The sequence below is a fragment of the Vigna unguiculata genome, chromosome 10 (assembly GCF_037176805.1).
Source record: "Vigna unguiculata cultivar grain cowpea cultivar isolate G323 ecotype 2 chromosome 10, ASM3717680v1, whole genome shotgun sequence".
Classification (NCBI taxonomy): Eukaryota; Viridiplantae; Streptophyta; class Magnoliopsida; order Fabales; family Fabaceae; genus Vigna; species Vigna unguiculata.
Window position 1 is genome coordinate 24,836,398 of NC_140801.1, and position 13,605 is coordinate 24,850,002.

At 33.5% G+C, this 13,605-nt stretch overlaps 1 protein-coding gene across 1 annotated transcript; it reads right to left on the reverse strand.

Moving 5' to 3' along the window:
* Window positions 1-6,332: 6,332 nt before the first annotated feature.
* On the reverse strand, window positions 6,333-9,177 carry LOC114165336 (uncharacterized). The gene is made up of 3 exons (XM_028049983.2): window positions 8,603-9,177; window positions 8,202-8,328; window positions 6,333-6,802 (listed from the first exon to the last, which is right to left on the reverse strand). Exons 1-3 carry the CDS (start codon window positions 9,175-9,177, stop codon window positions 6,368-6,370), a joined length of 1,137 nt encoding a protein of 378 aa, XP_027905784.1. The 3' UTR covers window positions 6,333-6,367.
* Window positions 9,178-13,605: the final 4,428 nt, after the last annotated feature.

The following is a 13,605-nucleotide window of genomic DNA, read 5'->3' on the forward strand; positions in this document are numbered from 1 at the left end:
ACTGCCAGTACTGCAACTGATTTTACACTCAATTATTACGTGAAATAGGGTTTGGACAAATCTAATGGCCATCCAAATAATTCCATCACCATGAATCATCACCAAACTACTTAAATAAGTAATTGGAATTCAAGATTGAATTAAAAACCAACTTTTTTGCTTCCATAATCAAGTGTCCTTTTATGATTCCATAACTGCCTTTTTACGTTGAACTTTTTGTACATGGAGTACTGCAACTGATTTTACACTGTATTATTACGTGAAATAGGGTTTGGACACAATCGAATGGCCATCCAAATAATTCCATCATCATGAATCATCACCAAAGTACTTAAATAAGTAATTGGAATTCAAGATTCAATTAAAAACCAACTTTTCTGGTTCGATAATCAAGTGTCCTTTTGTGATTTCATAACTGCCGTTTTACGTTGAACTTTTTGTACTGCCAGTACTGCAACTGATTTTACACTGAATTATTACGTGAAACAGGGTTTCGACACAATCGAATGGCCATCCAAATAATTCCATCACCATAATCCCACAACACAACAATTCTTAAAATTCAATAACTGTCTTTATGAGATATGGATTTTGAACCACAGACTTACACAATTTACTTACTAAATAAATGCACTACATAACACCACAAACACTTTAGAAAAGTCATTATTTATTAATTGCACCATAACACAATAGAAACACAACAAATAGAATTGTACACAACTTAATGTTTCGTAGGTTTCAATTACATGTCTATGTTCTTATAATTAAACAAATGAAAATGATATTTCATTTCCATCAAACAAAACAAAATACATACATATTGCTCATACTCCAACAACTATTTCGGTATCCTTTTCTTCTTCCGACTATAAACTGCGAACGGAGTTTGGATTACACGGCTTTTGAACCGTAACCGTGGATCATTCCTCATACGCACGTACATATCCTTGTTCATTGCATTTTTGTCTTCTGCAGCTTCACTTGGAACATCCACTTCATTCAAATTCATAGGAGAAACAAATTCATCTTTACTTCTATTTTCCCTCTCAGTCAAAGTTGATTTCAATTTAGCAATCGCTCCACCAAGTTCACGAATATCATGTTCTTGCTACTCAATTACACCCATAAGCTTCTCCTTCTTTTTCGTTCCGGAAAAACATCACAAAAATAGTGGTTTCATTTGGGGAAGAACATCATAAAAATAGGGGTTTGTAATCGGATAGTAAAACATACCAGAGCACCCTTTGATTTGCAGAAGAAGAACACTTCAAATTAAGGCTTCCAATTTTCCGCACGAAGCTATGGCAGCAATCCGCACTCTCGCTGCACTCTCGCCTTTAGTTTAAACCGCAAAGGAAAGTTATGTTTTTCTAACTTTTCCTTTTTCCTCTCTTGCGCGTGTATCAGAACCTCACCAGTCACTCCAGCTTCTCTCACGCGTTTCTGCTCCCGTTTGGTTAAAAATTATTAAAATAATAACTGCCACGTAGGCGGGTAACTTTGGGGTCAAAAAAAGGGGGCATTCTATCATTATCCTTTAGGGAACTCACTACTTTATGTCGTTGGACGCCACCTCGTGCCACTAGGCATAATTCTTAAAATTTATTCCAGAGGGGTTCCAGGAACCACTACAAAAAAATTCGTTAAATACGGCGGTTATTTGGGGTATAAAATGATGGTTTTGACTGCCATATTTTGCGCATATGGCGGATACGGGTACCGCCATATATCCTGCCGCCACAATGAATAATATGACGATCTTGGACGAAACGCCGCAACACCCGCCATTAAATGTATTGTGCAAATAATGGCAGTTCGAACCGCCGTATTTTGTGCGCAAATAATGACAGTGAAAACCGTCTTAATTTGTTTATTTTTAAAGAATTATCATGCGAAATACAACACCTAGAAATGCCATTATTTACATTGTATGAATGCGTTATACGACGTCTCAACTGTCATAATTTGAATGTGATTTTTTTATATTATTTTTATGTAACCTGCTTTCCATTATTATTGAACCTGTTTTGCATAAAATTAAAAAAAATCATAGAGAACATCTTGATCATTAATACTTTCATTCATAAATCATATTTCATATTAAAAAAGTTGATATCATGAAACACCATCCAAAAGTTTTCACATTGAAAACAAAAGCAAAAAAAAATCTAAAACATTATTATAATACATTTTGCTAAATTTCTAGAGCTATGTTCTTATAGCTATATTCCTAACTTGTCTTTTCTGCCTCGCTTGATCTTCTTATACCAATAGGTGATGGAGCACCACTTCCAACATCGAGTACCTGGAATAATAAAAACTTATAACTTATTAAAATTCACATGTGTATTATAATAAACTTATGTAATTTGTTAAATAAACTATTAATTTTTACCGCATTAACCGAAGTATGTACCAAACCAGCAACCATAGCAATAAAATGAGCAGGAACGTCATCTCTAGAAGCAATGTAGGCAACCAATGTTTGCATTTGGTTTTTGAGAGTTGTGAGCTCATTTTCCATCTTTAAAAACTTCTCATCCGTATTTATTGATGTTGCACTACATGAAGCAAAATTCATACTATTTAACCTTGTAGTGGACTGCTTAAATGAAAGAGTGGGACAAGCTCCATGTGACAATCCTCTGACCCGACCTGGATGCTCCTTACCAAATATGAGACCAATTGGATCATTTGGAGATATATTTGATGCAATATCTGGGTTATTCAAATAAGCAAGAATCGGGGAATGCAATAACAGAATACAAAAATTAGAGTTCCCAATTGATATTTTCAATCTCAGCAAAATGCAATAGAGCACACTATAATTAACCCAATAACAGAGCACACTATAATTAACCCAATAATCAGAGGAAAGTGCAAACCAACCAAAAAGGAAAGCGTAACAGAAGGAAAGAATTGGAATGACCTTGTCCGTGCCTATAATGGCTTTGCCAAAAATGAGGAAATGCAAAGTGAATGCTCGTGGCGACTTGGTTCCCAATCAGTGTGGCGAAGGAAGTCACGATCTTCGGCGACTTGATAATCTCCACTTGCAGCGCCGAGTTACGAGATCCACAATGAAGAAATAGATAGCAAGAACAGTGTGGTGGTGTTGGAAAGGTGGAGTACCAAAGCGTTGCTGGGTCGCAATCTGAGTGCGAAGTCGCGACGAAGTTTTATCTTCACATGGTGGTGCGACGAGGAGGGTGGAAACGGCGAGGAGTGTGGAAACCGTTAGAGCTTGGGGTTTTAGGGTTTGTCTTCACATGAGTTAGTTTTATCTCTTGTTTACCTATTTGTCTTATTAAAATTCAGTTTAAGGTGTAATAAAAAGAGAATTAAATGAGAAGTAAATGAAAAAGAGTATTATGGAGGGAAAGATGGTGCCAATGGAAAAGACGGAGTAATGTATAATGGGAGTATAATGGCGTTTACAAATGCCATATTTTGCATACAAAATGTGGCAGTTATAGAACTGTCATATTATGAAGCAAATTATGGCGGTTTTTCATAACCGCCATATTAAAACTGCCATATTTACTTCAATTTTTTGTAGTGAACCCTGACGCTAGATGCAAGTTTTGCCCGCTAGGCGCCAAACCCATATGAATTTGGCGCTTGGTGCACCATTTTGCTATTGGGCGCCATTTCTGTTTTGTGTATTTTGTAAGATATTTTTTATGGTTTTCTCTATTATTGGTTATCATATGAATATTCTTGGTTTGTAAAGTGAAACAATGGTATGAATTGATGAACTATATTGTATATCTAGGGAGGAAACCTTATTGAATGTGTGATTTTAAGGTGTGCATTAAGGAAATAACTATTCCATTGTATGAAGTTATCTTGAACTCTACTAATCATTCATACTCATGTAGAGGAGAATGATAAGGTGGTGAGAGTGGTAGGAAGTCATGTCATGAGAATGACTCTAGGGTTCTATGACTATGGATTATCCTTGTGTGTGGTAGCTCGGGTGGGCAAGTTGTTCCACTCCTGCAAGTGCATAACTTCATTTGTTCTATTCAGTTGCACTTATCTCGATAAATTGAGTCTACAAGAGTTTGGTTGTATGCATGTTTTTATGTGATAATTGAATGACTTATTGTAGATGTATGTTATCTCTTTTTTAGCTAGCTTTTCCTGTTGGGTGTTTTGTGATTGTTGTGTTTGTCTTCTTCTCTTTGCAGTGATCACCTTATTGGTGTGAGCTGATGAAGATGCAGGTGCAAGGACACGTCTATGGATGAGGAACTAGCTCTCTAAGTCATGGAGCGATATTAGGTCATGTTACATATAATTTTGGAATAGAATCGTAACTTAAAATGTATATGTTTTATATTATTAGTCTTATCTTTCAGATGATTATAATATTATACTATATACCTTGGATTATCTACTTTTGACTATTAATTGTGAAATATCTTATTTTAGTAGGATTATGCAATTAAAATAGGATGTTACATTCCTATGTTCAATCTGATGTTGTTGAGGCCTATTGTCGAGATTGCGATCTTGACCGAGAGAATGTCATACTGTTGTTGTTTTTAACATTCTTTAGACTATTTTACTGCATCACTGTAGTTTTGGCATACACGTGTGCATATAAAGTTTTAACATTAGTCCACAAGGAAATAATGGTAAAAGTTTGAGAACTGGGAAGGAATTAAGGATTGCGAAAACAGTTTTTGAAAGTTTTGTAGCTTTGGAATAGAATTGATTTTGGGATCTTCACAACAACCTTCAATTTTGAGATTAACTGCATTGTATTTAGTAGTTAGCAACAATGGCTATAATGAGGGTGTAAAGTTGTTACAACTTTTGCTATGAGATGGAGATAGAATTGGTCACTTAAATAGCTATGGTTGCCGCATGTTAATATGTGCCTCATTTTGCAATGCTTCACACCCAATTCCTTTCCTTGTGAAATGTAATGTGTTATCTATCTATCTATTTCTTCAATGCAGTTTTCTAATGTTCCAAATTTCATTTTTATTTCATGAATTTCATTTGGAATATGTATTATAAACATTATTGTCAAAGTTTTAGCTATCTATCTTGTAATTTTTATGTTGACATTTGTTTATACATTCATGATATATATATATATATATATATATATATATATATATATATATATATATATATATATATATATATATATATGTATGTATGTATGTATATGTATGTATATGTATATGTATGTATATGTATATACATGTATATATATGTATATACATATGTATATATGTATGTATATGTATATGTATATATGTATGTATATATGTATGTATATGTATATACATGTATGTATATGTATATACATGTATATACATATACATACATATACATACATATATACATATATATATATATATATATATATATATATATATATATATGTATATGTATGTGTATGTACATGTACATACATATATATATATATATATATATATATATATATATATATATATATATATATATATATATATATTCTAAACATAACAAGCAACATTGAATTTTTTTTCTTATAAATTTGATGTAATCTATAAAGTAATTGAATCTATGATTTTTGTTCAATTATTTTTTTAGATTTAAATATGTTTTTAGTCCTTGAATTTGAATAAGAAATTGAAATTCGTCCCTATATGAAATCTTGGTACATTTTGGTCCAAAAATTTTAAAAATGAATGAATATAATTTTTTTTAGCTCAATTACGATAATTTTTTCTTTTGACATGACACACGTGACATTAAAGCGAGAACGTGTCATAAAAACTTAAATACTAACATAAGATGTGTTTTACTTGTAAAAAAATTTAATGTATTTAGGTTAGAAAAACTTTTCATTCATTTTTAACTTTTAAGGATCAAAGTGTATTAAAGTTTTAGATATAAATAAATTTTAATTTCGCATTAAAGTCCTTGGACTACAAATATATTTAACATTTTTTATTAGTAAATATAACTACTACCGAACAACCGAACAGGTGTTGCAAAAGTGGTTAATTTTGCAAAATAGGTCAACTTGCAATACAATGGAAGATGACCAATCCGACTCACATTTTGCCGACCTAGACCTAAACAAACTGGATTGGCCCGCCTTGCCACCTTTATCTCATTTTCTGAAATACGTATGAATCTTCAATTTTATACTTAAAATCTGTTATTCGTAAAGTCAAAGTGCACCTAAAAACTTACCGCATGAGAAGTGAGTTGAAGAAACAAACAGAAAATTCCGGAAGATAGATAATAGCATAAAATGACATTTCCCTGCTTAAATATCACATAACTGATGTCTAACTAAGAAAACGCAACAACATAATAGAAGGAGTAAAGCAGTCTTACATACCCTTGTTAATCAGTATTTTGTAGTTATCGGATTGATTCCCCTGTTCATTGCATTCTTTCCAATTGCAGCATAGGAAACCCCTTGCAATGGCGCGTAGTTGCTGCTACTTCCAATAAACATTTGGTTTGTACATTGATCAAAGCTCAACAAAGGTGGTGGCACATTCTTGTTCTTTTTGCTTGAGGGTTTCTTGAAGACTTTTGTAGATTCTTCCGTAGCAGTGACCCTTTTAACGTAAGCACGGAGCATTGATCCTTGGTAAGGGTTTTTCTTATTCCCGTTGTAGGTCTTGCAACTCTGGCGTCTCTTGGTTCCATTCCAATGATTCTTAATAGTATTTTCAGTCCTTCCAGGTAGCCTCTTAGCAATCTCTGACCACCTATTTCCAAATTCCTGGTGGGCTTTGATCAGAATCATGTCTTCCTCCAGGCTCCACGACTCCTTCTGCAAAATTACTTCATACCAAATTAAAAATACTGAAGATAGACCAAGCTCATTATTTACTTTACTTATTCATCAATCAGGCACACAGGGACGGATCCAAGATTTGTCAGAAGACCAAGTTTATATATAAACTTTCATTTCAATAGGTTTTCTATATTAATACATCAATGACTTTTTTAAATCATTAAGAGAAATTATATATATATTAAAAATAAAAAATATATTTAAGAAAAAAAAAATTAAAATCACACATTTAGGTCATCAGTTTCGCATATATCATGATGATAAATTTAATTTTTATTAAAAAATATTATATTTAGCTTATCTAAATAATTATGTCAAAAAAAAAAGTTTATCTTTTATTAAAAAAATATGTTTTCCAGTTATGTTGCGACAATAATGCATTTAAATAATAACAAATCTTTAATGTAATTCAACTACACTATTTGATTCTCCAATTGGGACTCATGCACTGCATGTTTATTGTTATAGATAATGTCTAAAAATCAGGAAAAATATAAATAATTTAGAGTAAATTTGTTAGCATATTTCAAATTTTGTGTACTGTTCATGATTTAGCTTACTACATTCGTAAAATGTAATAACTATTTCATTATATATTAATTATAATCAAGTTTATCAATGATAAAGTCCATAAAAAAAAATAACATATCTCTCTAAAATTAAAAGAAATGTCTTTTTTTTTTTTGCAATGAAAAATATTTATCAAAAACTAAGTATTATGTAAAATATAAAAGTAGTAAACGAGAAAAAACTCTGAAAATAAAATAATGAATTAGAAAATAAAAATAATATTAAAAATCAATTATATTCAAATATCTGGTCTATAAAGTGAAATAAATAACTATCTCTATAAGAAAGTCTGTAAAAGAAATAACATATCTCTCTAAAGTTAAAAGAATTGTCTTTAATTTCACAATGAAAAATATTTATAAAAAAAATAAGTATTTTATAAAAGTTAAAGAAAAATGAACAATTAAATAATATTTCCTAATTATATATATATATATATATATATATATATATATATATATATATATATATATATATATATGTATGTGTGTATTATAAAATAAAATTATAAATAATCAACCTTATCTTAGGAAGGATAAATCATTTATTAATTATAAAAAAACTGAAATGGTACGGAAAACAGACACTTATTAGAAATTATTAATTATCTTAAAAAAATTAATAAGAAATTATATAAATGCAACTTTAATTAAATATAGTTTTATTTTTATTATTATCATATTTATGTATAATTTATTACATAAATTTTATGTGTTATTTGTTTAAATATAAGTTTAAACTTGAATAGCATAAATATGATTAACACCAAAAGTTGTATATTCATAAGAATGGAAAGAAGAAAAACCCTAATGTTTGGGCGGAGATGATTGTGCCATCTTTCTCGACATTGCTTTCCAACTCTGCCGCACATCAACTTTGCAATTTCTGACCATTTCTTGGGTCCAAATCGATTCACCAACTCCACAAGAGCACTACAAAACCAAGAAATTTGGATTAATTAAAAAAATAATAATTAATTAGAATATAAGCAAATCACCAATAGTTTAAAAATACAATCGGCTAGTTGAGTTTATTTTTTTATGAAAAACACAGCCGTGAAAAACAAAATAAAAGTTAATGACAAATTTTACATATAATTGTTTAAATTATTTGATAATTTTGTGTACTAAATTATGTGACTAATTACTCAATTTTTTGACGATGGAAAAATGAGAAAAATAAAAGAAAATGATGTTATTTATATACCTGTCTTCTTCGGGAGTCCACTGCCCTTTGATTATATTATGAGTAGCATTGTTGGTATTCTTTTCCACCTCTACCATCCTTATATCAGTGTCCCTGTGAAATTCACTCATACCAAATCCATAGTGATTAGAGAGACAGAAAGGAGATGGTGACTTGGGAGAAGAGGGTTCAAAAGGATGAACCGTGGTTTTCTGAGAAAAGTCCCATATGACTTTGCCTTTATGGTGATCATACAAAGTTTCAATTTTGTTGTTGTTCTTTGGTGCTAACATCACAGGCTGGTGACTGTTAATGCTAACAAAAGACCCATCACCCACAGAAGGGGTTGGTATCCCGTTCCCATACATGGGGGTTACGATGGGGTTGGAATCGTCCATCACAAACGGAGGGTTCACGATTTGTTCTTCAAAATGCTGGAAAGCATGGTTAGGGTTAAACGTCATGGGTTCAGATGGTGGAATCAAAATGGAGCTTTGGGATGGAAACATGTTTTCAGTGTGTGGATTCAAGTAGGGGATTTTCGGACAAATACTCCAAAGGTACTGTGGCCCTTCAAACCATGGATCCAACTCCATGTTAAAATGCTCACAACAATTCACTGGGTTAGGAAAAACAGAGTGAAAGAGACAAACTTGTATGTGATGCTCATATACTACAGGATTCTTACAGTTATAAGTACTGTTGGACTTAGAATTCTATAGTGAAGAAAAATGTGGAAAATAGCGATTCATGTCTATGTTTTCTACGGTCGTGATTCATAGTTACTGTGTCGGTTCGTGTTCCACTCTTTCCTATGTTAGCAAGAAAATGGGACTTTATTCAACTTGTTTTAAAATTTTGACTCACAAACATAAATTTATAACCACATTGTTAACATGGAAGGATAACCATAATTTTAATTTGTTTCTATCTAATAACTAGGCTTTATTAATTATTTTTACAAATTAAAATAAGTCACATTCAAATTAGTTAAGACCATACAGGTACATACATCAATGATTTATTAAATATATCATCTAATTGTTGTTAACACTTTGTAACTCCTCATTATTTTTCATTAAAAGTTATGTGTGGATCTCAATAATCCTAGAAAGATAAGTTTTATAAATATAAGCGTGAGTCAAGTTGAAATCGATGTTAAGTAGGCTATATATATAAAAAAAAACATTAATCATATTTAATCATATTGTTGGTTGGATCTAAGCTAAGTAAGAAACACAGATTTTTTAAAAATACATTTTAATGTCGGTTTAGAAGTTTATTCCGCTAAAAAAGTGGAGGCCTAATTAAGTTTTAAGTTCATCGACTAATTTAAGTATTGATATTAAACATAAAACTACACGATAATAACCATCAGATTATATTATAATATTCCTCAAATGTTCTCATTGAAAGTCTCTCAATATACCAAGTTCATAAAACAAAAAAGAGGGAATGTATGCAATACAAAATAAACTATTCCTAAGAAAGTGAAGTCTTCCACACCTACTCTACTTTTGAGCTTCGTTATTGTTAGGTTCCTTACCTGCAATATCTTATGCTTCTGTCTACACTTACGATCATGAAAAATAAACACAGAGTAAGCTAGAATTGATTCACAACTTATCAATTTTAAATAAAAAGAAATATACTTAACAATTAAAGAATACAATACAATGTTTTGATCCATACTATACAAACATATATCAAAATTTTATAGACTCAGACCTCCAAAGAATCGGTGACCGGTGTATGGACTTGTACCATGAAGGGGTGGGTAAAAAATCTAATTTTCTTGATCCGATCTACTTTTTCTCTGATCCAATCCATTTAAGATCTATTTTGTTAAAAATCTAATCCATATAAAATCTATTTTATTGGATCTGGATTTTAATCTGATCTACATTTTATACATTTTATGGATTGGATATTCATTCTCTAAATCCACATTTTCAAATATGGATAAATCCACAAAATCAAATTCAAATCTAAATTTTTAATTTAAATTTTTAATTGAGCTAGGTTGAAGGTCAAGATGGACTACCCAAATTTGGTCGTATTCAGTCGAGTCATCGTGACCCAAATTTGTTCGTATTCGGCGAAGTCAGCCTTGTACAAAATTTGGCCGTATTAGGCCAAATTCAGTCGAGTCGGTCCCGGTCAAAATTTGGCTTTGTCAGTCCTGAACCAAAATTTTTCTGTATTCGGCCGAGTCGACCCTGACCCAAATTTGACCACATTGGGCTGAGTCAGCCTTGACAAAATTTGACCATATTTAGCCTAGTCGGCTCCGACTGAAATTCGGTCGAGCCAACCTTGAATAAAAAATTTGGCATAGTCGGCCTTGGCCCAAATTTGGCAGTACTCGGGTGAGTTAGTCCCAAAAAAAAATTGGCCGTTCCGACTAACATAGTCCCAAACAAAATTTGGAAGTATTTAGCCGAGTCGGCCATGAATGAAATTCAACTGAATTCAATTAAGTCATCTCTAGTCGAAATTTGGCCGAGTTGGTCCTAGCCCAAATTTGGCCGTATTTGGTTGTATTCGGCTGATTTGGCCGCGATCGAAATTTGGATGTATCCACCTGTGTCTACCTTGACCTAAATTGGGTTGAATCAGACGAGTCAACCCCTACCAAAATTTGGCTGAGTCGGCCTTAGCCCAAATTTAGTCGTATTGGGCTGAGTCGGCCCTAAACGAAGTTTTGTCGTTTCGGCAAAGCCGACCGCGACCAAAATTTGGTGCTATTTAGTTAAGTGGTCCCCAGTTAAAATTTGGCCGTATTAGGCCGAGTCGACCTTGACCTAACTTTGGCCGTATTTAGTCGTGTTGACCTTAACCGAAATTTGGCCGAGTTGGCCTTTGTCCAAATTTGGCCGTATTCGACCGAGTCGTTCTCATGTTGAAATTTGACCAAGTTGGCCCCAACTAAAATTCTGCCAAATTCGATTCAGCCCTAAGGGCACATATTTTAGAAAATTTAATTTAAATTTCTTTTACAAAAAATGGATTCTGAATTTTGAACTTGATCCAAATATTTGGAACTAGATTTAAATCTTGATCCAAATATTTGGATCTGGATTTAAAAAAATTCAAACTAGTTTTGCTGAAAAAATAGATTTGGATTGAAAATTTGATCCAATTATTTTGATCTAAAATGGATGTAGATTGAATCATTAAAAATCCAATCCATGATTACCTCTAACCATGAGATCATGCACATACCATTGATAAATTGCTTCTACCCCTCAAAAGCCATAACATAATGTGTATGGACTACTCCCCGACCCACATTACATAGTAAGGTAAATTCAATCTCTCTTGAGTATGACTACTGTATGACCCGGGAAAATTAATTAATTAATAAATGCGGGAAGAAGGCGTCTTTATATCATTAATTGTTGTTTAATGTGACATGGAAAGGTGCTAGCTCATGTGGTTGAGAGTACTTTGATTGTATGAGAGGACTTGGGTTCGAGTCCTATGTATGCCAATTATGTGTTGTTGTTTTATGATTTATTTTTAATAATATGTAAGAGTGTGGAATTTGAAATGTAAACTTATGTTGATTGTCTATATCACCAAATGTGGTTTGACATAGGGGTATGCTTTGTTCTTGTGAGTGGAAGGTCACGGGTTCAAACCTTGGTAGATAAAACTTAACCTTTATTTTTATTAAATTTTGATCACACATTCCAGGTTAGGGGTGCTAAACTTTGGTTTCTCTTGATTAAGATTCGTGTCGTATGTGCTGTGGTCCAGAATTTGGCTGATTGGGATTGTAGGTAAAGTCATGTTATGCAATTTTGTTTTGTGAATTGAACGAGGGTTTTTGGGCACTGTTAAATTGTGTTATACTCACGCTGCGTCTTGAGGGTCCAAATTGTGTTTGCAAATGCATTTTATGGTTTGATTGATGAATTATAGGTAAAGACTATGAATGTATCGCAAATTGATAAGGATTGGGTGTTTCTGTGGCACGAGCAGTGGCGAAACTCTGCATGTTTTGCCCAAGCGACTCCTTCTCGCCTAGGCGAGAGTTGCAGGGTCTCTTGGTCGGGTGTGAGTTTGCCTTTCTCGCCTAGGCGACCCGGCATCAGTGTTGAGCGACTTACTTCTCGCTCAGGCGAGAGGCACCCGCCTAAGCGAGGTCGCGAAGGAGCTTGGTAACTTTGAGCGTGATATCTCGCCTTGGCGAGTAGTTTTGAGTTTTGAGCGAGGGACACTCTCGCCTAGGCGAGAGTGGCTCGCCTGAGCGAGTCCTCGAAGTGCAGTGGAGTTGTTTTTGTAGAAACCTCGTCTAGGCGAGGTCTATGTGTTATTTGAGCGAAGGTGTGACTCGCCTAAGCGAGATGACGTGACTATGTTGTTGTTTTGAGCTCGCCCAAGCGAGGCGGACTAGCCTAAGCGAGACTGAGGGTCTAGCTTGGGCGAGAGTCCCTAGCTTAAGTGAGTATGTGTGAAATTTCAGGTTGTGTGTGTGTTTGTACGTGCGAATTGCTGCTTTTATCCTACGTATATGATGTTTATGCATATGTGTGGTGTTTGGGCTTGAAGGACTAAGTCCAGTAGGGGTCTGGGATGTGCTCGATGGTTGGACACATGATGGGCATGGAACTGGTTGAGTTCCCGTCGGCTACTAATGGGTGAGAAGTCCATAGTATGGTGATTATGTGCGTGCCAGGGTCCAAGTTATAAGACTTGGATGTTTATACTACAGGCGAGGAGTCTGTAGGGAAGGACTATGAGCGGGATAGGCTCATAGGGTTGGACCACAAATGTGTTAGTTTCGTGGGAGCACAGGGAAGTCCCAAGACCTAGTTCATGCATATGACTCATGAAGGAATATGAGGTCATGGTTGGGTGATTTGGAAATTATGAGTTTTGTACTTATGTTGTTTTGGGTTGGGAAGCATGTTTATTTCACATATATCTGTTTATGTTTTATTGTGCATAGCTCACCATATCTGTGTGTGTGTGGCGATGATCAGATATCTTGTTATCCGGGAGCAGATGATGTGACA